Below are 24,808 nucleotides of genomic sequence, written 5' to 3' on the forward strand. Positions count from 1 at the left end.
TGGAAAAATATAAATGCTACACATAGCCTCCATGATACATGAGGAGCAGAATTATGTTTTGTGCCCAAAAATGATTCAGGAACTAACCTTTAAAAGGGTGCATCTGCTTTTGATATGCAGGCATAAATTATAAATGCATTTTTAAAACACTTAAATTCTGAAATAATCCTTTAAGACATCTTAAAAAGTCTTTGAATATGTGGACATTGTATTTCAAGCTTTGGGACTCATCTGAATTTTTAAAATAAATTTAAAGTATATGCAGCTTCTTATTTTGATTTCATATTCTTCTCACATACTAAGCTTCTTATATTGTAGAATGGGAAAAGTATGAAAGATTGTTTGCCACAGAGTTGTTAATTTCTGCTAGTCTTATAGACTTGATATAAAATTTTGTAGATTTTTCTACTTTAAAGCAGGTTTAAAATACCCCAATAAATAATTTATGAATTGTGTTGATACTTTTTGAAAATGCTGAGGTTCAGTTTGTCAGTCAGGTGTGTATATGTAGCTGGAACCTACTGAAAGCAATGTAGCCCTTAAAGTTTCAGAAATTGATTTAAAGTCTGCATTGTTTCAGCTTTTTTTTCCCTAGGGCTTCACCAGGCTTTTAATAAAAGATGTTTCCTTTGCATATTTTAATTAACATTTATTTTTAAAGTTGTCCAAATTTTAATTTACTAGCAATAAAGATATGATGATGATATTTCCCCATTGTTTCTATTATGGAAATTGAAAGATGGAGATGCAAAAAACCAGTACCATTTTCTGCAGAAAGATTTTAAAATTTACTTTCATTCTCAATTTGCAGTCAGTTCCTATTAGAGTGCGTTTTTGTCCCCCCAAAAAACCCTATGTATACGTGTTCATGCCTCAGAACAATTTTCTGCTAAGTGATGTGAAAGCTGATTTCATTGCAAATCATTAAAACAACATAGAACTTCTGTTTTGCTTCTTACTAAACAGTCTTTATTATACTAGCCATTTTGTTGTATGACTTGATATTTATTCCTTATCACAGTTGCTGCATCAGAAAATTAAGTCAATTTTCAAATTCAAAGCAAAGTAAGCAAAATCTAGTTTTGGCATACATTAATAGTAGTTGAATAATAGATGGTGGAAGCAGACATGAACAACTGCTTGTTCTGCACTATCCATGTAAAATAGCTGCTTTTGCTTTTTGCCCTGTCAAAATTCTACACTTGCTTCTACATTTTTTGCTTTTTGCTCTGTCAGATTTCTACATTTGTTAGGGCCCCGCCTGTAACGCTTTGCTGGCTTTGGTGTTTGCACAGATACTTAATTTATGTTAAAAATAATGTCTTGATTACAGCAGTTACGTATATGCTGTAGTAATCATGTAATACCTCAGCTGTTTCACTTTTTTTATTCCAGTACAGCTGTTCTAGTTTATACTTCATTGAGTTATATTGGCAACTTCAAAGATAGTATTTTAGCAGAATTTTACTGGTATAATATGCTACTGCTGGCTAATAGGGACTTCCACCTCCCTCAGAATCTCACAAGAAAAGGTTTAAAAGCTGCTACTTTGGAATCAGGCAGAAGTCCTGACACTTGTACTGCAGTTCTAAGCTGTTAATGGCCTTTTGTGTGCATGCATATATTTGTGTGTTAACGTAAGACTAGCATTTTGGGTACACAGTAACTGCTTCATATCCCTCTGGTGGCCTCATGCGAGCTCGTGCGTGAGCTTCACAGTATAGTTGGCCCTCCACAAAGAAGTAGCCTTTTTGTTTCAGGTTGAGATTGCAGTCAGAGCACACAAAACATTCTGGGTGCCGGTATTTATCACGTGCCTTCACCACTGTTCCTCTATATGGAAACACAGAAAAGAAAAAAACCCAATTAATTAATATGAATTTAAAATGAGAAGAAACTACAGTATGACATGAAGTAAGTTCTAGGTATTTTTCTTAAGGCTTTTAGATTGTTCGTCTGGTGGTTTTGCCAAGTACTATAATAATTTAAGGTCAGAAGCTGAGTTTCAGTGAGTGACATAAAGTGCCGTAGGGTTGATCTCATAGTTCAATAGTTCATTGGAAAACTAGAGTTTGAAGAAACATGTTAGTTCAGTTACAACACAGAAAGTACAGTCTAACCTATCAAAATGGTGACAAAATGAGTTTAAAAACCACATTTCTTTTCCTCAGTGACTTTGTCCTCTGAGCTCATCATTATCTGTGCTCTGTGCTGAAGTTAGTGATGTCATTCCAATAGAAATCTGATAGTTTTAATATAGGCCCACAGAGCTTTCTGGATACTCCCACTGAGTTGGGAGAAGGATGCTTTACACTACCAGGAACTTTTGAGAATTCACAGCCTGAGACGTTGCAGCACAGGTAACTGCTGGTTTCATTGTGTATGTGTTAATGATTGACTTGCAAAAGGTCCTGAGAAACCTTAATTAAAGCCTTGACAGTACATTGTCAAAACTGAAATCATCTGTATCGAAAGTGTCTAAGGTACAGGTTAATAATTTGGGATTTAGAACAATATCTTTTTATATCTCTCTTCTCTAGAAGCATTTTTCTACTCTGTGCAGATGGAGACCAAGACCATCACTTCAAAAGCATTCCTGTAGTCTGTGGTGGTGTTTGAGGACATGTGCTTGAACTAGAGATTTCTAAACCTAAAAAGAAACAACTTACATAATCCCATTCCCACATTTGTCACACAGCGGCACTTTCTGGACACCAGGCATGGCAGTAGGTATCTTTGTTACAGGTGCTTTCACACTTCTTGTACCCACGGGGCGTCCATCTGAGAACAAAAGCAATCCTGTTATGTACAGGCTAGTATAAAAGCATCTGATGCAGTGAAATACTTTTCCTGTAAATACACTTCTGGACGTATTTACAGGCTTTCACTTATATCAACAAACAATGAAGTTTCTCTACATGACTTTAGTGGGCCAGATTCCAACTCTCTGGAATCGGGGAAAAATATTGTGTAGCTATAGTCAAAAAGCAAGTACAAAAGCAATTATATATATAGTCCTCTCTGTCTCATAGGCATCATCTAATTCTCTGAAAATAGGTCTTGGGTATAGCAAGAGAGGGAGGAGGATTTGGCTTTAACATAGCAACATAGCGTAGCCAAGACCTATTATTAGAAAGCTTCTTATTTATAAATAACTAACCATACAGCAAATTCGGAAAGATTAGTAAGATGATATGAATACAAAATTATAGCAAAATACAAGAAAGTGCCAAGCAAAATCCCACAATGATATATATATAAACAATTAGATGTATTTATCCCTTCTCTGGTAAATTTGAGAAATAAAAATTAAAATTTGAAATATTTACCTTTTAGGTTAATTTTGGTTGTATTTTATTCTTTACACTTACTGTAAATGTAACAAACTTGCAGCCTTTAGTAGTGTTATTTTCAAAACTCCTTCATTTGAAGGAAATGTGACTGTAAATTGTGTTGTCCTCTTCAATTTTTATTTAGAAGGAAGAGGGGATGGGTGAAACTTATTTTAGGAGTTGGTTTACATTTCTCTTTCGCTGGATTTGGAAGAGAGTGTTTTCTTTCTTGGTATCATGAGTATATGCAGCTTGTCCCAAAAGTTCTCTCGCATAAAACTTTTTATCATTCAGTTAAACTCAACTTGGTACAGTAAAGATCTTAAAATCTGAGAAGAGATTCTGAAAAATGTGATTAACACCCCCATTTTATTCACACAGGAGATTGCTAGCTATAAAAGCAAGGGGCAAAAATGTTAGGAGGCTGGTGTGCTCTCTATAAGATTCAGAATGACTTGGGCTTTCAGAAAGTCTTATAGCTCTGATCTCTCCTATTCTTCTCAGATTTCCCCTTCCCACAAACATTCAAAAATGCTTTGAACAGGTAGAATATGTCATTATTAACCACCTTCCTCGGAGACTAAATTCTGGAGCACCTTAAAGGAGCCAGACTGGCGAGGTTGACTGGGCTCCTCCTGGTTGGTATGCAGCATCTTGTACACATCAGACTGAGGCACTGAGTTGGGAGATGGGTCACTGCATCACAGGGAGGAAGAGCAGATAAAGCAGTTTAACAAACATAACTTTAAAGCAACAGCTCTACCAGGCATAGAATATGATTCAGGAAACAAACATAAAGACAATGTGTTCGTACAATTACTGACTCTTTTTTTCCAGGTAGCATTGCTTTATATAGCCTCCTCTTGATCTAAAAAGTGCTGAAAAAAATCTGTGCAATTGTTACAAAAATAAGTCTACAAACTCATGAAAGTATTTCCATAATTACATTCTGGCTCTAGTGGCATTTGGCTGGTACCTGTGTTTAACCTCAAAGCAGTTGCATTCCTGTCATCAACTGCTGTATTACCAGGTGCTCTTTGGTACAGTATCCAGAAGTTCCATTGTCACAGCAGCTGACCTCAAGAATGTTGTTAAAATCGCAGCTCATATCTTTACATAAGGTCAGCCAAAACCTAAGCAAACAAATCTTTTGGGAGAGGGTCATGATGTGAAGGTATTCTTCCTTTTCTAAGTTGGCTCGATCACTAGTTAATATAGGGATTATTTGGCTAAGATAATTGTTACTTATTTGACTTACAGAGATGACAAAAAAGTGAAGTAGGTATTGCACAGTAGGAAGCATTGTAAGGTGAATGCTGATGAATGGAAATGCTATTTCTTGATTTAATTAGAATGGGACGTGGTTTACTTTTACTTACTGTAATGCCAATTTTATTATAAAAATATAAAGTAAATTATTGTCCAAACAACAGTTGATGGTTCAATTTCCAATGACCTGTGAGCCGAAGATTTACCAAGAATATTTCATGGTATTTTAAACTGTGCCGAATATTTTAAATTGATCATGATAACTAACATCCTAAGTAGTTGAGAAGAAGAGTAGATGACCATATGCACTGGCCAGAATGAGGCTGAATGTGTGGCATCTGTAAATTTCAAACTGCTACTGGGACTAACTAGAAAGGTCCACATTTACTTTGATGAAGTCTGTTATCTCACTGATAGATACATAAATGTCAAGTTCAAATTTCCTGTTACAACTGGCCTCCTACTGTCTGTTAAGCCTTAGTTAAGTTTCCACTGGAAATAAGCAACTAATTCCACAAGGAATTAGACTAGATTTTGCTTTATAAGGTTTGGTTTGTTTCCCAGGGTAGCATCTAAGCTGTCAAATGGCACAGTAAGAGCAGCGGCAGTTGGGCACTGACCCCTGTTGCTTATGTTAATTGTTTGCATCTTCATCAATCAACAGATTTCTCTGAGCTGTCTTTAAGCTGGTGAAGAAACTACCACTTTCTTCTCTTGTCACAAGCTTTTAATTAACAGAAGGAGCTTAGTTTTTACAGTTCTCACTGATGGCTAATTAAACCCTTGATTCTCTCCTCTTTACTAAAATATTTCTAAGCATCAAACAAGCGATAATACAATTACATACAGAAGGCAAAAAAATCAGACACAGAGGTGTGAGGTAACATTTCTAAATGCCTACATAGTGAAAACCAATCCCACAACAAAAAAGACATTTCAAACCTGTGTAGAGAGTCAGTTCTCAAACTGGGAATGCCACAGACATTTGTGAAATCTGATTACTCTGGGCTTAATCCATGATTTCAGAATAAAGAAAAAGCAATTTTTTCTTTTATTGTTCTCTAATTGTTGTGATCAAGGATAAATATTCATGCAGTAGAGTAACATCACTCTGCAAAGACTTCATGAACTACAGGTATCTTTTCATCAGATAGGGTGAACTTAAATACTTCTATATAAGTGTGATTTTTATGGTTAGTAACAGCCCAATTCTGCAAGGTGCTGAAGAAGGCTCATTGGAGCCAGTGATTATTGCTTATTTAAAATATTAGTAATTAGCTTTAGTTTACACCATATAGATTATTAATTATTAACTTAAGTACTGTTGTGAAACAGAAAAGTAAGTTACTATTATGCAAAAGTAAAGATAAAGCAATGTGAATGATGAATTGTACCTTGAAAAAAACAAATAGTGCTTTGAAACTTTTTATTGTATAATCATCATTGTCATCCAGATACATAAGGTTGCCACCTGACTTTTAGTCATTGCAATGGATAAAATTTGTAAGTCAGAGATGGATTAGTAGGCCTACAAAGTCAATTCCGTCTCTTTTTGGAGAAGAGCTCATCGTACTGAAGGAGTTGTCCTGAATGGGAGTTAAATATCTAGAACACTGTAAACATCTGCAAGATTTCCTAAGCTTTATAACCTGAATTTCAACAGTTGAAATAGATTTGCATTAATAATAATATTTTATTAATAAGTTATTAAATAAATAATTATTATAACAATAGTAAACAGTTTTGAATTTTGGAGGGAATCAGAATCTTGATTTGGAGTGGTCAGTCAGCTAACAGTCCAGGAATTATCATCAGTTTTTATTCATTAGCTACAAATACAAGATTATTTCCTATGAAATATTTCTTTGTAAATTCTGAAAGACTCCTTTAATACTTGGATTAAAAATCATAAATGACTAATATTTTAATACCGAATGGCTTTAAATGACTTAGGTTCTCTCTAACCCTTTTACCCATTTTCATAGAAACAGTGTGATATTACTGAAGCTCATGATTTTTGGTATATTCTAAATTCGTATATTCATAAATATTAAAGATGCTGCTCTAATTACCTTATTACAGGTGTTTCCCCCAGAGCTGTAGAAACTTGGCCTTGCAGTGTTTCCATGATATTGTCATCTGAGTACAACTGCAAAGGTGTGTTAAACTGAGCATGTACAATCTTGACACCGGGAAGCTCCATTTCCAAGGGAATGTTAGGGGCCATCCTAGACACTGCTTTCAGCTCGGTAGGGCAGATAGAGCTAACCGTGCTAATTGAAGAGGGGGTACTGCGTCCACTGCCGCAGTCAATCCCCGAAGGAGTGCTGCATCCACTGTGTTAATAGCCAGATTACAGAAGAGTGTGCAATGTGAGAGAATAAAGAGAAAAGTACAGGAATACGGTGATGTTAACAGGGCTGAAAAGCGCAAATAGAACAGATACAGAAAAGCCAAAGTATAGAAAGTAGAGAAAAGCAAAAGTATGTGTATTCATTGAAAAGTCTTTTCCTGTAAAAAGTATCAATGCCAGTTATAAAGCAGTCCTTAAAATTCTGGCGTGCATTTTCTTTAAAGACAGTAAGAATTCTTTGATAGATTGAATAATTCAAAACATTTTATTACTTTACATTTTTAATGCTAGATTTTAGTGAGGATTAATTAAGCCTCCCTAAAATTCTTTGTTCTAGGTGAGTAATTCTTAATGCCTGCAAAAGGATGGCATACAAAGGTTATGTGTGTTGTCCATGTCAGTGACAGAACAAACACCTGCAGTACTGGAATCCTAGACACATCATTCCAGTCCTGCACCTCACAACCATCTTAGTCCACAGTTGAAGAGACTACTATAAAGTAGTGTACAATAATGAATGTGACGTTTCCTAGATTTCCTTAAATGCTACAGTAAGATACTTATTTACCTTTTGAAAGTAGTTTAACAATATATTTCATTTTTTTAATATTTGTTGAACATTTCAAAGAAGAAAAGATACTAAACCAGCCGGGCATACTTTTGCATTTCTAAATTACAGTGTTTCCAGTAAAATGTAAAGTGGTCCTTCACAAGAACAAAGGTTATGTATTCAGAGAATTAATTTTACTGCTTTTGAAGTAGATTTTACATATTATATATATGTAATAAGAAAGATGTACAGTTTTTTAGAAATATTAATGTTGCTTGACATTACTGAAGTGAAGTTACTGCACACCAATTTAACATCTCTGGAAAAGGATTAGTAAAAAAAAGTGAACATTAAGCCCAAAGTCTTTTTCAGTATCGCTATTTTGAACACTTCAGTCTTTTCTCTGTAGCACCTCGGAGGCTTTCTTTGTTATGAGATATTTCTTTGCCGTTGCTGTGTAACAGCACACAACCTAGGCTTTCCACAGTTCATTGGTTACCATTTATGTGATATTCAGAGCTATAAGATGATAAATGCTTAATCTCTTTCCTCCAGCCTGCATATCAGGGTTGCGGTTAGTTCTTTCCAAGCTGAATGATTCTGTGTAAACCTGGGAGGATATTTCCCAGTTTGATAGTACAGCACTCTACCCAGTAGCTAGTCTTGGGTGGAGAAGACAACCCAAAATTCTCCCTTTGATTCAGAGAGGAATTTGTGTAGGACCACTTTCTCAAAAATGTAAAGGGAAATATATACTCTACGATCAAAAACATATCAAAGCTAATTCCAGAAATGGTAGGCAAGCCTTAAAGCAAAAGTACAGTTCTGCATCATCACCTAGCATGAGCCAGCTAAAAAATTCACACCGAAGCAACTTATAAATTTGCAGTCTTTTAGAATAATCAAGACCGCCTTTAGATCCTGCAGTAGAATAAGTTTTGTCAGTGCTGGTAGTGTTAGTAAATGGAAAGTAGCAGGAAAAGGCTAGAAAAAGCACAACTCTTGCTATGAGCAGCCAAAGTAATGTTAAAACAGAATAAATTATAAGTAAAGTATAAATCAAATATAATCATATATTAACTATAATTTCCAGTTTTGCCCGAGTAAAGTCCAAAATCGTGGCTAATGTCAAATCTGTTAGCTCAAACCCACAGGCTAGAAGCAGCTCTTCTTTTAGTCAAAGTCCTATTTAGCCTCAGCTCTCTCTCCTAAAGGGATATGTACAGTCAAGGTGGTGGTTTGGTTTTTGCTGTGTTTAGCAGAGGATATATATTGAGCCGGACTGATGAAAAAGTAACAGACAAACAGTGTGACAACCAAGGTTTTGTAGATGTAACACTGTTTGTCAGAGATTCTGCAGTTTGTAAACACGGACTTCTCTGGTGCTAGAACACCTGACAGACCTTGTCCAGCTAAAGTCCTGAAACTTGTTGCATCGCTGTCAGATTAATTTTTGCAGGTTTTTTCCCCATCTGACATGCTGGAAAATGGCCATTTCCTTCAGTATTTTCACAGAAAATATTGTGTAATTGAGGTTTCTGAATTAGGAGATTAGGCTCTTGATACACGCATTTGAATCTCCATAAATCCAGTTAGGTACCTGTAAATGGTACCTAGTGGTCCAAAAGTCAGTTTAGGTGCAGTATACAAGTGCTGCCTATGGTTAGAGGCCATGCATGTTTGCTAAGGACTGTTTTGTCATTTATCCTGTATCAGCATCAGACTGCAAGGACAGGTGGGCACCTTCTCTCCACTGCGGCGGTGCTCTACATTGATAGGTCTCGTTCGCAGAAGGATGGGACTCTATCAATGTCCTGGTTTCGGCCGGAATAGAGTTAGTTTTCTTCTACAGTCTCCCCCTTATCACTCAGGTAGTTGAAAAATTTAACACATCTCACAAAACTGATAATCCATATGAGATTGTCCTTTGTACACAGGAATCGATTATCATCCTGTTTTTCCAGTCTAGTTTGTCAGACTTAAATTAGTATAATTGAAATGCAGGCATTGTAAACTTTCAGAACAAAATGCAGAAAACTAAGTTCAGCGGTAAAAACTGCTACTGCTAGAAAGGATAAAGGGTAGCATCACAATATATTGCATCACTCATGCATTTTTGAGCTTCCTTGTGTTTTTAGCCACAGAGTTTGCATTGCTTTTGCCCTCTGTATTTAATAATGTAAATAATAGCAAGTGAGGCATTTCATCTCCAGTTATGATAGAGGTATATTACACTAAAATGGTGGATGTAAATAGATAAGCTTTTCTGCATTTTAGAGCTTTACACGTCTGTGGCATCAGAGAGTTCTATTTTAGCTCTGCATTAGGTTGCCTTCTGAATAGAGGTCTGCTGAAAAGCAAAATTAAAATCTCTGAATGGCCTAGATGATACCTTATATAACTAGCTATCTTTTATTTAGCAAGTTAACAGATTACAGGTATTTGCATTTGGACAGAATTTCAGAGTGCCATAGGTTTATAAGTACACAATATCTGATGCTACGCTGTAAACGGAATCAGGTTTGTGAATACAGTTACTTCAGACTCACATCAGTATAACTGAGATGGGAGTGTGGACCTGCTTTCTTTTGGAAATAAAAATTTGAATTTCAGACCTGATCTCTGCAAGTCAACCATTTCAGGTTATTTTTGGGTTTTTTTTATTTCAGTGTTAGGCTATATACTACTGTAAGTAAATTTCAAATGCATCAGTATGCTTCATTAATGTGAATGGTGAGTACTCATTAAAAAAACACCATGCATCCAAATCCAGCACAGCACTCAAGAGTTTATAACCTGCTTCGGCCTGAGACTATGAAAGGTTTGGGCCGAATATTATGCTTGTGTTCAAAGTAGTTCATATCCTGTAAAGAAAAGAGGGTTAAAATAACTTTCTTTGGCCTATAAATTCTTATTTCTAGTTAAAAGGTAGCTAACAAAGTTTTAAAATTGTAACCATGAAGTAACCGTGTTTAGTTTGTACATTCCTGGTACTCAAAATACAGTCACTTTAGTGTTCAGAAACATTCAGAGTAAAGTACAGTTGTAAGAGAGAAGGATGGTAGGTAGTGTTGCAGCCCAACATAGAGGGCAAATTTTAGCTACCTGCAGCGTGGCTACTACAGAGCTGAATGGATAGTTTTCTGTGTTGGAAAAAAATTTCTTCATTTATCACCATTTTTTTGGATAATCAATAAACTCCTGATTATCAGAAAAAACAGCAAGAGCTGGACTTTTTAATTGAAAACAGAACATATAATGATATACCACAAATGACCATGTATTATAAGTAAATACCAGTACTCACTTTTGCGATGAGTTAGGAATGAGACCCCTCAGTTGTCCATGAAGTGCGTCTTGAATATTGCCAGATGAATACAGCCCAATTGGTGAGTTATAGGAGGAGCTCACTACCTGTCTTTTGTCATCAATATTTGCTGCTGCAACAAAAGGCTGGGCCCTTCTGTTGTGAGCTGTACCAATAGGCTTGAATTCCTGTACATGATAGGCAGACAAAATACACAAAGCTACAATGCACACCAAAGCTAGCAATGAGTAAATCTCACAACATCAGTATTGTTAATCTCAGCATTTTTTACTTTTGCGACTTTGTTATTTTTTAACTGGTGCGAGCATACTATATTTTTCCATGAATTTTCTATATGCTACTTAAGCCATACACATTCAGAGACTGTTACTTTCCTGCCTCGGGGCAAACGGAAGGCATTCCACATTTGTAGATAGTGTGCAACTTTAAGAAAAAATGGGAGGGTTGAATATTATAGTAACCTGTTGTATTGTTCTCCAGATTTTGCACTGTTTATGTTTTTCTTTTAGAAACATTTTGTGTATAGTTAGTTTAAGTGCTTTGCTTTAGTGCTAATCTCTGGCTTCTGCTTTTTTGTCACATACTGATGGAGGGACTTGCAAAAGTATGAAGATTTTATTGTAAATGTCTTGCCTAGAAAACACATATTTTTTAATACTTCTTTTAATGGAAACAGTCTTGAATGTACATCAGATTGAGGACATTCTTCTGAACTTATTCCCTACTTTGTAGCATACCTGTGCGTCAAAAATTGTGATGCTGTATAATTTAAAGATAATGTGAAATCATAATAAATAAGTAAACCCCAGAAATGAGTAAATTGGAAATCATTCTGCCTATGTTTGTTTATTTCTGGAACACGATTTTGTTTATTGTTGGCCCAGATAATTTCCTCCAGTTGTGGAATTCATAGGGTCCAACCTTATGGTCTGGAAACAAAATCTCTGATGACCTTTCAGATAACTTACAATGTTATTCTGTAGTGATTGGCTAGGAATGATAAAGACTGTTGACTGTGTTAAAATTCACTTATTTGTACTGTGCATATTTAGTACAGTCTCCTCTGAGTCCCTTTCAGCTCAGGTCCATCCCTAATCCACAGAAATACAGACTTTGGAAAAAATAGTGCTGTCATCTTCTGAGGGTTTTTTTTTTTTCCCTTCTGCACTAGTGGGTGAAGAACATTTGCTGCTGTAGTCCATCACCTTTTCCTGATGTCCTGCAGCGCTCTTTGGAGACAGTACTGTGAGAGCACTTGAACTTCCATCCACATGGAATAAAAAGCTCTTGTTCCAAACAAATAGGTTTCTACAGTCTGAATTGGTCTCTTTAGAGGCTGGAACTTGCAATGTTAAGATAGCACAGGTCATTAATGCTTTAATTTTCATAGAAATCTTTGCCAATTTGCTGATTTAGCTTTGGTTTTGAGTGTGATAGGTGGACTAGGAATACATCTACACTACTATAGACCATTTCTGTATTTATGTTGCTATGCCACTGTGTCATATGACCTGTAGACAGTCTTAAGTTCTGATACTGCTGAATGAGATTTATTTCAAATTGTTGAAACTTGTATCTTAGGTACCAGAGCTTTTGGCTTAATCACTGTGTACAGTTTACGCTGTCTGGTATTTGCTATCACATATTTTTAATGGTGACACACCCAACATCTTCAGCCTTAAAATTATTCAGGTGCAATTGTGGTCTTTCACTTAACGTCTTGCAAGCTCTACAAACTAGTCTCCTTGTTCTGCTAAATAAAACTTGAAACAAAGTGGTTTTTTGATGCAGAAATTACTTTTTTAAATTGCCTTAGCCTTTAGGAATGCTGGAAAAATTTCCAATTAGAAAAAATACAACCTATTACCAAAACCGAAAATAGATATTTGAATACTCAAATCCACAGAATAAATCAAGATAATAAGAGCAGATTAGATAAGCGTGGACACATTTTTGATATCTGTAGATTTTTATTAATTCCTCAGAGCATTATTTCTTTTCCCAGACAATATCAAGTCTCTGTTCAAAGTTTTGGTGAATAGTTTATAAAAATTATGAAAACCTGAATGTGAATGGGCCCTTTTGTTTTCATTTAAAACAACAGTTTCAGAAATATATCTAGGAACAGACCTAAAGAAAAGTCATGGTTATATAGAATGTGCAACCAGAAAATGCAAACAATAAAAAGCAGTTTTATTAAATGAAAACGTTTAGCAGCATTGCACTGTAAGAGGCTACTGAAAGCAGCAATCAGATAAATGAGCACAAAGATTTTACTTGCAATTCCTTGTTTCTGTATGATAGAACTGGGTTGCAATTAACAAAATGTATTAGTAAATGGAAATAATCTACTAGTATTTAGGATCATGTCTACTTAATTAAAGATATTAATGTCAAAGTATTTAAAATTGGATTAAATCCATGTATGATACAAAACGAACAAAACCAACTGTGAACACTGTAATTTCATCCCCTTTTTTTATTTCTTGTTGACAAATGAACAGCACAGAAGACATGTGGCACCATAATAGCATGTTTGCAATATAACAGTTGTGAAACAAGTATTTGCAGTTAGTTAGACTTAAATTCCATTTTCTTTTTAACTCATCTACTCATATAAAATGTCAGTGACAGAACACACAGCAGCAAAAATAGTCCAGCTCTTGTGTTTATTGGATATCATTGTATCTGTGAAAAGTCCTCCTTTAGTTCAAAAGCTAAATGAGAACTGGAGGTTGTTGAAATTCCTAATCAGGAATATTTGAGAATTACTGTATTTTCATTTCTTAAATTTTTTCTAGCTGACTGATGTCCTTTTTGCAGGGCTAACTACATTTTGCATTGATACAGGTATCAGGAATAGGATGAATGTAGCCCCCAAAGCCTGTCAAAATGCATCCAACACGGACCATATGATGGCATTCCTTGAGGATAATTGCTATGACAGTACACAGATGTTTACATTTTGGAGGTATCATGTGACTAAAATCTTTATCTCTGAATGCTATTATGGAAGAGAGGGTAGGTCCTCAAAACTAGACTTGCACAATTATATTGTTTCAAAACTCAATTATAAGTGGTAATAGACTATAAACTTACTTTTCAGAACCGTGGGTTTGGGTTTTCTTTTTAGATTTTTATACTTATCTATATGTGTAGTATATTTATATCTCCCAGGAACGTATAATGTCTTTCATGGCCAAAAGCCTAGTCACACTGAACAAAATGTTCAAAGGCAAAGACAGAAGCAAAAAAGAAAAGCCCAAATAAAAACAATTCAAGAAATTGTGGTCATGAAAACAAATTCCTTTTAGATGAGGTTAAAGGGATTGTAATTGAGAAAAAATTTACAGGTCATAGTATTGTTTTACATTGACAATACAGCGGAAAGGATTTTAAAAATTTCTAAGATAAAGTTTGCTGTTTAGATTGTTTTATTTTCTCTTCCTAATTATATTGAGAACCTTATGTTCTAAGTTGCTTTTGTACAGAATATGATGTGATTGTATGAGTAATACTTCAAGTAGTCTATTATTTCCTATTATTTATACATCACACTATAGGTTGCTCCAGACTATCGAAATTAGGTGGCTAGTTTTTATGTGGGAATGTGTAGCTTTCAAGAGTGGCTCTCAGCCGCTTATTGCTGTAAGTTATTTACTAGAATTGTTGCCTCAGTTTCCTTTTCCCAGAGGAAAAAATAGTGAGAGCTTCCGTTGTGCTATGACAATTGCCTATATCAGTCTCCAAATGACTCTTTGGGGATGCTCAGCCTAATGCAAAATTTTGCTACGGTGTAAACATTCCTTGTTCCATAGCTGCAAGTAGGCACAGTATTTAGTTGTTTATCAGTTTTCAAATAACCATCTCTAAGCATCTGTAGAATAATTTTCATTCATTTAAGCTAAAGTAATCATTCTTTGGCCAAATATTTGGCCAAATTGCTGAACAATTTAAAATACTTTTTAATTTCATTTATAACTATCTTTTATTAGCTTGCAAATAGAAATTAGATACTTACTAAGATGACTGTGTGAGTCTGCATCTATTATCGTTATTTAGTTGGCTTACAATGTATTTTAAATTATTGACTTCCCTTTGTGAAACTTTCTTAGTGAACTTCAAAATGTCTGTCTGGCAAGAGTGAAAAAAATCTACCTACAATTACAACATCGATGACCTTTTGAGTAATTTTACTTATTATATAAATGGAGGAAATGCTTCTTATAGAACCCAGTGATCTTCCATGTCTGCACACCAGTCAATGTGTACAATACTTTTGGATAAAAGTGGTTTACATTTGAAGGAATACTGTACTGCTTTCGGATTTTGCTCTGTTATTCTGGGCTTCAATGCCTTTATTTATTGTTGGACTTCAGCAAACTCTAATATGACCTGAACAGCACAGGTTATAGTTGTGCAATAATTTGTCATCTGAGGTTAAAGAAACTGATGTTACACTGTTTTCACTACTGGTATACACACCTCTGGGTCTTGTGTGTTGTGACAAGATATGCAGTAAAATTTAATTTAAAATTTCAGCAATTGTAGGAAAAAAGGCTGTATTTTTTTCCACAGGAAGATCAGAGTGACGGATGTTCTTGGGTGGAAGAATTTAATCTAAAATAGAAATCATCCCTAGAATGGTTTAGCGTATCTGTTTACAAGCATTGCTGCTTTTCTGGGTCCTATTATTTATTAAGTATACTCAGTATTCCTGATTTTTCTAGGAGGGAAAGAGGGAGACCATACTAAAATGAAGAGGTTGGCCATTTAATCTAGGAGAAACAGTTTTCTGATTGCCCAATGGAGACTGCTTTTCAATAGTCTGCCAAATAGCACTTAGTGAAATCCTGTGATTTATTTTTAAGTAACTATCCTTTTTAGGAAAGCAGCTTTCATGCAAAAGGATTACTCTCCTGTCATACATGCCTACGTGGTTTTCTCTATAGCTTTTTTAGTGGATTTGTTCCATTGCTATTTATTTTATGCACATCCTAGCTATTCCACAAAAATACGCATTTAAAATAGTTTTGTTTCTTCACTATACTATCTCCTACTGCTGAAGAGGCTGTTATTTCTGATGAAGTTTGCTGTTTCACTTAATGCAAGTTTTTAGATTGGAAAGAAGAGAGAGAACTAGAACACTGAAATACCATATTCATGTTTGGGAGTGTCTCCGTGAAAACAGAATTGGTGGAAATATTTATTGCATAGGACTTACTGAAATGGAATCTGCACTTATATTTTTCTAGGATAGCACAGAATAAATACTGTGACATACTTGCTTTGATCCTGGAAAGCCAGGATCAGCAGAATGCTCTTCCCTCCCCTCTCTTGAGAGAACAGCAAATGTTCATGTAGGTTAAAGAGGAATGACAAAGGAATAAAGCACTAGTTGTAGACAGATGCTAGCTAATTAACTGGTAACAATAGGGAGACTTCGGCTCATAGCTTTGCACAAGGGACTGGGTGCAAGTGTGAAGAGAGAGGAGGATTTTAATTGATTGGATTTGCTTTGCTGATATACAAGGATCAAGACTTTGCTGGCCAGAAGTGGTGAATGGTTTGCTTATTGATCAGTACATGGGTTTTGTACAAATTTGTAACTTTCAGTTCTGTGGTGTAGTATTAAAATGTATGGAAGTAAAGAGACCCAGTATTAATGGATTTCTCTATTTAACTGACTCTTACATCACAATGACTTTTGTGATGTGATTGCTTTGGTACTTGACATTTATTCCTGATTGAAGAACTTCCTCATATGATGAAAAATCTCTAAAAGAGTTAAAGCAACTTAAACTGTATCAGAATAAAAGGATATATTTCCTTTCCATAATAAAACTATGGTGATATGTACAGTTTTAAAGAACAATGAGATTGTGTTGTAACTTGTTAATATTTTTTTTCAGTTATAGCTGAAAAATAAAAAATATCCAGTCAGATAAAATTATGTTCATACATACCGTAATCGTGATGGTTTGTATTAGCTTAAACTGGCAGATAATGGATGAAGTGCTATTCAAAGAATTTTAATGACCACAAGGGAGATCATTTAGAATGTAAAAAGGTGAATGGAAATGTTTGGGTAACTTTCAGTTACCCAGTTATTCATACCTGTGGTTCAGCTTCCAAATTTATCTTGAAGGGATGTGCTTTGCCATCTTCTGAAACTTGTGGGGACCATAATTTAGTTCCTGCCCTAGAAAGGAAGAAGGGCAGAATTTAAATAACTTGAATTCCTATAGAGTTGTATATGTCCCTGTAAAATATAATGCAGCTTGAAAATTTGCAGTTTGTTCCATGCTTTTTTAATGTTTTGACATAAAAATTCTTCAATGTTATATAATGTGTACTATATGTAAACAATATATAAAAAGTGTATTTACTTTTTAAAAAATTATGTACACTATGAACAATGGGAAGTAATTTGTTAGTAGTTACCAAAGGCAAAGGGAGATTAGTGCCTTTCTGACCTGAGCTGACCAAACTTTTTACAGTTTTGTTTTTTAATAGTTGATAGAAGGAATGTTGGGTCCTCAGAATATTTTGCACAGATAAGTGAATATATTAGTAATAATCCTAAACCAGAACAATATACATTTCTCTTTTTATCTCCACAATATCCATGCAAGGCCTGCTTTTGAGTGTAGGAGGAGTGTAACATAGGTATGCAAAGTATATGTGCAATTGTAAATAGAAGTTGCACAGTCACTTGCTTCAGTCACTGAAGCAGAGGTAGCAAACATGCAAATACCAGTTACAATTCTGTCTTCATTAAAAAGCAAAATTTAGCAGCTAATTTTAAAATAGTGTAATATTAATGTTAAATATTAATCTAGTACTGCTTGTTGTATAAACACAAATATTTAGCATTGTTAAAATGTACACATATTTCATAGGCACAATTACACTTATATTTTGGAATTACTTCCTAAGAGAGTCGCTAAATTACATACATCAATCTGTTACAGAACCTGGAATTAACTGCAGGAATTTTTTAACCGTGGTGTGTGCTCTAGTAATTAGACAATGCTCCTTCCAAAAAAAAAAAACCCAAAACCCTTCTGTATTCAGAAAGGAATATTGTGGTCAGCTGTAATGAAGTGCTGTGCCTCCTTGAGGGCCTGAGGTCAGTCAGAGCTGTCTGATTCTTGGAGACAGCTGAAAGGTTGTGCTAGGTGATTCTGATGGCAGGCGGAGCAAACTCAGGAGATGTGAAGATGCAGGTTGTTTCTCTTGCTGGCTTTAGTTGAGAGAAACAAACACAAGAAGTTTCTGGACTCCTACAGTTTAGGTAAGAGAGGGTTTTCTAGTTTTGTTTTGTTTTGCTTTTAACATTGCTTTGAGAATCCGGTATCTGGTTTAATACATTGTGACCAAAGAAGTGGGCTTTAAACCCCCTCCTTTGTCACCCCTTACAAAAGTCTGACATGATGTTGCTTTCCTTAACTGGGAGGATATACTAGCAGCTTTGTGACTGGGAGCAGGAGGCAATGATAAGCACCTGTGGCTGAAGGATTGTTAAGAGTAGAGAGGTGACTGAACAGGTGACAGCTAGCTGAGGGTTTTATTATTTCCCCAAAACATGAAGAACTGTTTGTTTACTGACAACAAACATAGCACTTGTGGAGTCAGCAGAGGCAGTAGGCGGTATGGTTCACAGCTCAAAAAAATGTGGTGAGTAGCCTGAGGGAAGCTACTCTTCTTGTGTCCATGAAGATATGTTCTGGGGAGTCTTGCCTGATCTGGAGTTGGTGAGGTAGGTCTGGGTGCTTGTAATTTTAAAGGTTTTGTGAAATTCTTAAAACTATTTAAAATAGTTACACTGTGTAATAGTTGTACTGTATAATCAGTTGGCTGGGTAGTATCTTCTTTCAGAAGTAAGCAGATATGTACATATACCTCTCTATTTTCAAAGAAAGCTGATGTGCAGCTGCTTTAATTCTCTCTTGGGCATCGTTGTGTGTCATGTTCTCTGTGCTCAGCCCATCAATAGCTACAATTACATCACCAGGGCACAGGTTGGCAGCTGAAGCCTTGCTTCCAGGTGTAATCTGAAAAAAACAAAATTTAACTGAAAATTGATAGAGAAAATAAACTTCACCATGCTTCCCTATTTCCTATTGGGTTAGGGAGGGAGCCTGTAAACAACTACATGATTGATTACGAAAAAAGTGAGTTCTTAATTCTGCCAGATCCTCTGTAGTTCTAGTGTCAGATCACCATATAAATGCTTTATTCACCAATAACTTCAAATTAGGTGGAAATTATCTTCACACCTCTGCATTAAATAGTTTCCACTCTGATTTCTGTAGTTACCGTAACTTGTCTTTGAATCCTCTGTCTCGACTGCCATTGCGTAATTTGCTCGAAAAAATCAGTTAAGTTTTTCCCTTACAACTCCAGGCAATAGTAGAAGAATAGAACTGTTAAGAAATTGTGCTATTTAACATTCATGTGCATGATGTGCCACTGACTGGATAATACGGAAAGCCACTTATGGTCTTACCATATTTAAGGATAATTAATTTAATTAATTAATTAATTATTAATTTAAGGACAGTTAGTGTGTTTTCTGCTAGCCTGGCCTCTCATGTTGTATCACTAAGTAATCATAGATATGCTAATAATACTGAAATGACATTTTTATCTTTATTCATGTCTAATCCAGACCCCGAACTCCTTCAAGTGCTTAGCTTTAAGTCCCATTGCATTTGACTAACAGTGGCCCTGATCTTTCAAAGTGATCTGTGTGGTGCAATTCATACCTCACGGAAATGTACCAATGTCAGTGACATTCATAGAAATAGCCCTAAGCTTATCTTTCTATGCTTGCTTTTTTTTGGTCTTGTTGATAATCTTCTACATCGTGGTTAAAATAATTGAAATGCAACAAAATTCTGTTTTAAAATAACTATTTTAGAGAGGCCATGACCTTAGATGCTACTAAAGCTTGTTGTAGAATTGCAGGCCTTTATTTGCAAACAGGTGACTTCTCATACCACCACACCATTTCAACAGGTCTTTGGTCAAAGAGTGGGATTTAGGTCCCTTAGGTGTGTATTGCCATTTTAGGTGACCTTTGATAACCAAGACAGCAGTGTGAAATTGATGGATGTAGCACATAAGCTTTTGGAATTCAGCTCTTCTGGAACAGCAGAACAAAGGGGACAGGTCGATTCAACTAAAATAACACTAGTTGCGTATTTTTAAGTAAGTGCATCCCAGCGTGAAGGACAAAAATACAAATGTAGTTTTACTTACAAGAGCAGTTCTCTGATCTGTGCCATGTATGAAGTAAAAAGGCTATTGGAGAGAATTTATCTCACTACGGGTTCTGCAGCAAGTGCCATCTCAATTATTAAAAGTAATTAAGCGTTATGGAGGACTGGAAAACATGCTATGGAGGCATTCTTCAATTCTGATGTTTCCCAGTAGTCCAGCAAAGGAAGAGAGTAAGCTGCCCGGTATACCTCCAGTATGTTCTGAACCCCAGCTATGGTGAAACTGGCCGACTTGTTGCCTCTGAAGGTGACAGTACTGTCAGCGTAAAAGTCAAATAGAAGTAGTCTTTCTGATATGTGTTGCACTGTATTAGTATTGAAATGATGTAAAAAACTCAGCAAAATAGTCATTCTCACCTCTTTCCCACTCTGTTGGGTGGGTCTGAATGCTCAAAGAGTTTGTTTTGTGGGCTTTTTTCTGCATTCCAGCATGTAAACTTATTTTTGATTTCACTGTAACAAACTGCAATGCACGTGCTATTATCAAGGCAGGCGAACTTTCCAAATGGGTACTTGTGGCCAGCTGGAGGCTTTTACCCCCTCACCCTCCAAAAGATTGGACTCATGTATTGTATGCTTAACAAAGTGCTAAGGTGCCTGAATAATCTGAGTGAGTGTGAATCGAGGAAGTTGCTCATAAATTCTAAGTCTGGAGTCTCCAGAATGTTCTATTTCTCAAACTTCAGCGGCTGTAAGTGTAAATGAACTACACCGAGACCACTTACGTTATTTAATAAGACAGGGGAAGAGGTGTGATAATGCTTCTCCCTTTAACCTGGAATGCCTCCTGACTTTGCTTAGCATGTTGTGGACATGCGTGGAACGACAAACTGCAGCAGAAGTCCTGGCGTTCCAGTGTGACTGTTGATGCTCTGATACCCCAAATGGGCAAACCCAGACATTCTTGGTTCCCTCTCCAGAGTAAGCTTGCTTGAATAACCCTTATATAGGTTACTCAGTAGATTATGCTGTTTATGTGCCACAACAAATCATCTGCTCTATCTGTGGCAGACCTCAGCAATGTACTGAGATAATGATCCTGCCTTATAAAGTAGCATATCTGCCTAGCATCTGCAGCTGTGCTGCTAGCAGGACTTAACCCGCTCTGCGTCGCTGGTAATAATGCGCAATCCCTTGGATTTTCTTAACATATTGTCATCAGCTGCAGTGATACCACTATATGGTTGGATGCAGTTACCATCGTTTGGTGGGAGCAAGGATGGAAAGGGGCAGGAGTCTGTGTTTCCTATTCCTTAGGTGAATTGATTATTGCCAGGCTTCTGGGACGTGTCTGTTGGGCCTTGATGGGGGTGCTGAGCTCTACTTGCCCAGGCATTCTGGGGTGCAGAACTACCTGCCCTCATACAATCCCTTCCCTCATCTGCTTTTCCTGGTCTGATGGAGATCTGCTGCTGGGATGGGGTAGGAAGAATACGGCCAGGTGCCAGCTCTTCTCCCTCCTCAATATTTCAGGGGGAAATCTTGACTGTTGCTTGTGGGGAAGGCAGGCAGACAAAAGTACTGCAGCCTACATTTTATAGAAAGGGACCAGGTTGTGCATTGCAAGATCACACCATATCAGGGGTATAATATTGATATTGTGGGTACCTCAATAACATAAGCGATACTGTTTCTTAAGGAACTTATTAGTGATGCATTAAGTGTGTATTGTGAACACTTAGAATCATATTATGACTGTGGTGTTTTGTTGCTTGCTTACCATTGCTGCATGAGGTAGATTCTACTGGTGCTTTGGGAAAATTTTTGCCTTGTTCTTCAGGACATATCTGTGTGGCATGCCTGTTGCTCCTGTATCCTGGGTATCTCAGATTTGGATAAATGCAAGGATATGTGTTGAGCATTCAGATGTTGTCAGAGACTAGATAACTATTTAACCACATGAGGGGCGATGTCTCCTATGAAACTTTGAAGAAAACCTCTCTGCAGCTGTTAAGACTTGTGAAGCTCATCATTGCACTCTTTGATAAATATTTCAGGCTCTGTGTTTTCTGAAGAGAATGATGAATGACTGCAGACAGAGTAACTAAGTATAAAATTGATAATATACATACTTGCATTGTGATCTGTAAAGGTTTATACTAAAATAGAACTTAAATCTAGAGTTGATAATATTTTGTGATTCCCTACAGACTCTACAAGTTTTAATTGTTTCTGGAATGCTTTATTCAATATGACTTAAATTCTAGGATTGCATTCCTTTAAACACTTAACCCAAAATGTTATCTTCTGATCAGAATAAACTGAAATTATTCATTTTCATTAATGTAATTTGTTTGGATCTGTGTAAAGTTCCAAGGATTTCAATAAATGTTTTCATTATAACTAGTTAATTCGTTGTTTCCGACCCTAATAGAATCTGAATATGTCTATTTTTAGTCCCCTGCTGTTCTTCCTACCCTCCCAGTGATCATGATCTGTGGTTTTTGCATTTGCTTGAAACAGTCAAGAGAATTGCCTTGCTTGGGAAATTGCAGATGGGCTTTTGAGATGACATCTGTTTTTTAGACAGGTGGATCATGATCTCTTATGTTGTCCGTCTCTCTTGACAAGTCCTGGTAAAAGCTTTCTCATGTTGAACAAGGACTGTATCCAACCAAACTCAGCCTATCCAATTATTTCATCAAAATGTGTTTAAAAATAATTTCTATTTAATGTTTTAATGGCTAATAATTTTTTTCTTGTCAGGACAGTTAAGCCAAATGTGAATGGGCTGCTGGTGGTACCTTTTAGGAAAGGAACACCTAGGCCCCAAAAAGCAAGGCATGTGAATCATGCAAAATAATCACTACTCCTTAAGGGGTACTGCTTGAGTACTTATTTAGGGATTCTTCTAAATGTATGCTGTGGCAACAAAAATATTAATTTTAAACAAATCTACCATTAATATTCTTGAACTTGAGATAAGCTAATTTAAACATGTCATTTTTCCTTATATATATTTTATTTCATAGTTCTACTTGAAATGTGATTTTGAGCATTTCTGTAATATGCTAGAAACCAATGGCTTATGTCTTGTGAGGCATTTGGTAGGTATGAGTCAATTGCAAAATCATTTATTCTTTAGAAAGTTACATTTATAGTAACATCCTTTGTTATTGCAGTTTTAAACTTCATTGCACTTAATCTAAACACAAAGAAAATACAAACCAGACACTGCTAAAATATTTTTCATTAGAGATAATGGAAACTATTTTTCTTTTGGAGGCCCATAAAAGGCAATGAAGGCCCCAAAACATCCAGAGATTTTTTTTTTTCTTTTTTAATCAATGTTTTTGTCTCCTGTTTCTCCAAAGGTTTTGCTGTGTCTTATGAATATTTGTTATGAAGCAACATACAGTCAAATAATACCATTCTGGTTTACTTCTGTTTAAATAAGTAAAATCTTTTCTGATTATATAAATCTGGAATAAGTGATTAAATTAAATTGATTTTTATTAGTATAATATGTGAAACGTTGGTCCTTAAACTTTCTACAGCCTCTTGTTTAGAAGTATATTTACTGCAAGGCATCACCAGTGGTATCCATCCTTCAAGGATCTTGACATTTATTTAATACCAGGCATAGTGTATATATTGAGTCATAGTGCAGGGCTTTTTATTTAAAAAAAAAAAAAAAAAGCATTGGTGATTTGGAGGCTTATGGAACACAGACTCTGTGTGTCTGAGGTTGTGAAAAGCAGCAAAAATATATGGAGAACTAATTCTAGTCTGATGTGCATTGAACACAATTTTCAAAATATACAAATTATCAACATACATAACCTGTCTTTTGAGTAGATATATGTCTGTAGATGGAGGGCAGCTGACAGTGGTTTATATGCTCCATTCATTGAGTAACTGGTTTCTTAAATAAATTGCAATTAATAGCTCAAAATCCATGAAAAAAATGAAGGCTTGGATTCTTGCTTTTTATTAGGGGGGTAAGGTAAATTCTCTGTTTCTAAATATGGCAGAAAACACCAAAGAACTGTCTCCTTCATATTCAGGACTGAATAACTTTCTAATAATTCACCAATTTAACATTCATGAACGTTAAAACCTTTACGTATGTAAAAACACGTGCTGTTGCCTTTGCTGGCAATAATCAGAACTTGCTTAATTAACTGAGAGTCAGGTTAATCTTGTAAAGTTGGCACAGAGTTTGCAAAGCACAAACTTCCAGACGCGAGGAGCTGCTGCCAATTAGTCTTCTCCCCCAGTGATCACAGAGTCTAGTCATGAAAATGATAAAAGTGGGGTCTGGCCTTTAGTAGGCTCAAAACTTAATTTTCTCATCTGAATGCCTGGGGAAATCATGCCAGAGTTTTTCTGCTGCCAAGGCACTTAACTTCAATTTTTGAGGCGTAAGTAGAAATGCAGTTAAAGGCTCTTATACCAATAAAGCAATCCCAGAAACATGTCACACAAAACTTGTAAAAACTGTCAGCGTTCAGCTGGCTCTCCTCAGAACTAGCAGCTACTTGCTAATCTACTCACAGCTTGGTCTGCATCTCTGAACTCCAGAAAAGTAAAGGGCAAAAATCTGCAATCGCTAACAAATGTCATAAATGGAAAGGAAATGGAAAGAGTACGTACCCTGGATATGATTAGGGGTTGGTTAAAATCTATTCCTCCCGAGAGCCTGAATCCCCAGGGTGCCGGTCCTTGGAGAATAACGTTTTGTGGCAT

General features: G+C 35.9%; 1 protein-coding gene across 1 annotated transcript; it reads right to left on the reverse strand.

Annotated features, from left to right (window-relative positions):
• Positions 1–1,643: 1,643 nt before the first annotated feature.
• On the reverse strand, positions 1,644–24,808 carry PDLIM3 (PDZ and LIM domain 3). Its single transcript, XM_075709192.1, has 8 exons — positions 24,716–24,808; positions 18,738–18,889; positions 16,950–17,034; positions 10,812–10,999; positions 6,674–6,937; positions 3,901–4,028; positions 2,670–2,781; positions 1,644–1,833 (listed from the first exon to the last, which is right to left on the reverse strand). Exons 1-8 carry the CDS (start codon positions 24,806–24,808, stop codon positions 1,644–1,646), a joined length of 1,212 nt encoding a protein of 403 aa, XP_075565307.1.

Source organism: Pelecanus crispus, chromosome 4 (genome assembly GCF_030463565.1).
Source record: "Pelecanus crispus isolate bPelCri1 chromosome 4, bPelCri1.pri, whole genome shotgun sequence".
Lineage (NCBI taxonomy): Eukaryota > Metazoa > Chordata > Aves > Pelecaniformes > Pelecanidae > Pelecanus > Pelecanus crispus.

Bases quoted from the DNA above. Each gene is read 5' to 3' on its own strand.
- PDLIM3 (XM_075709192.1), bottom strand. From the start codon at position 24,808: ATGCCACAAAACGTTATTCTCCAAGGACCGGCACCCTGGGGATTCAGG. The intron at 4,029-6,673 runs GTAATTAGAGCA...CCTGTGATGCAG, and splicing joins GGGGAAACACCTGTAATAAG to TGACCCATCTCCCAACTCAG. The intron at 1,834-2,669 runs GTAAGTTGTTTC...GTTTCCATATAG, and splicing joins AAATGTGGGAATGGGATTAT to AGGAACAGTGGTGAAGGCAC.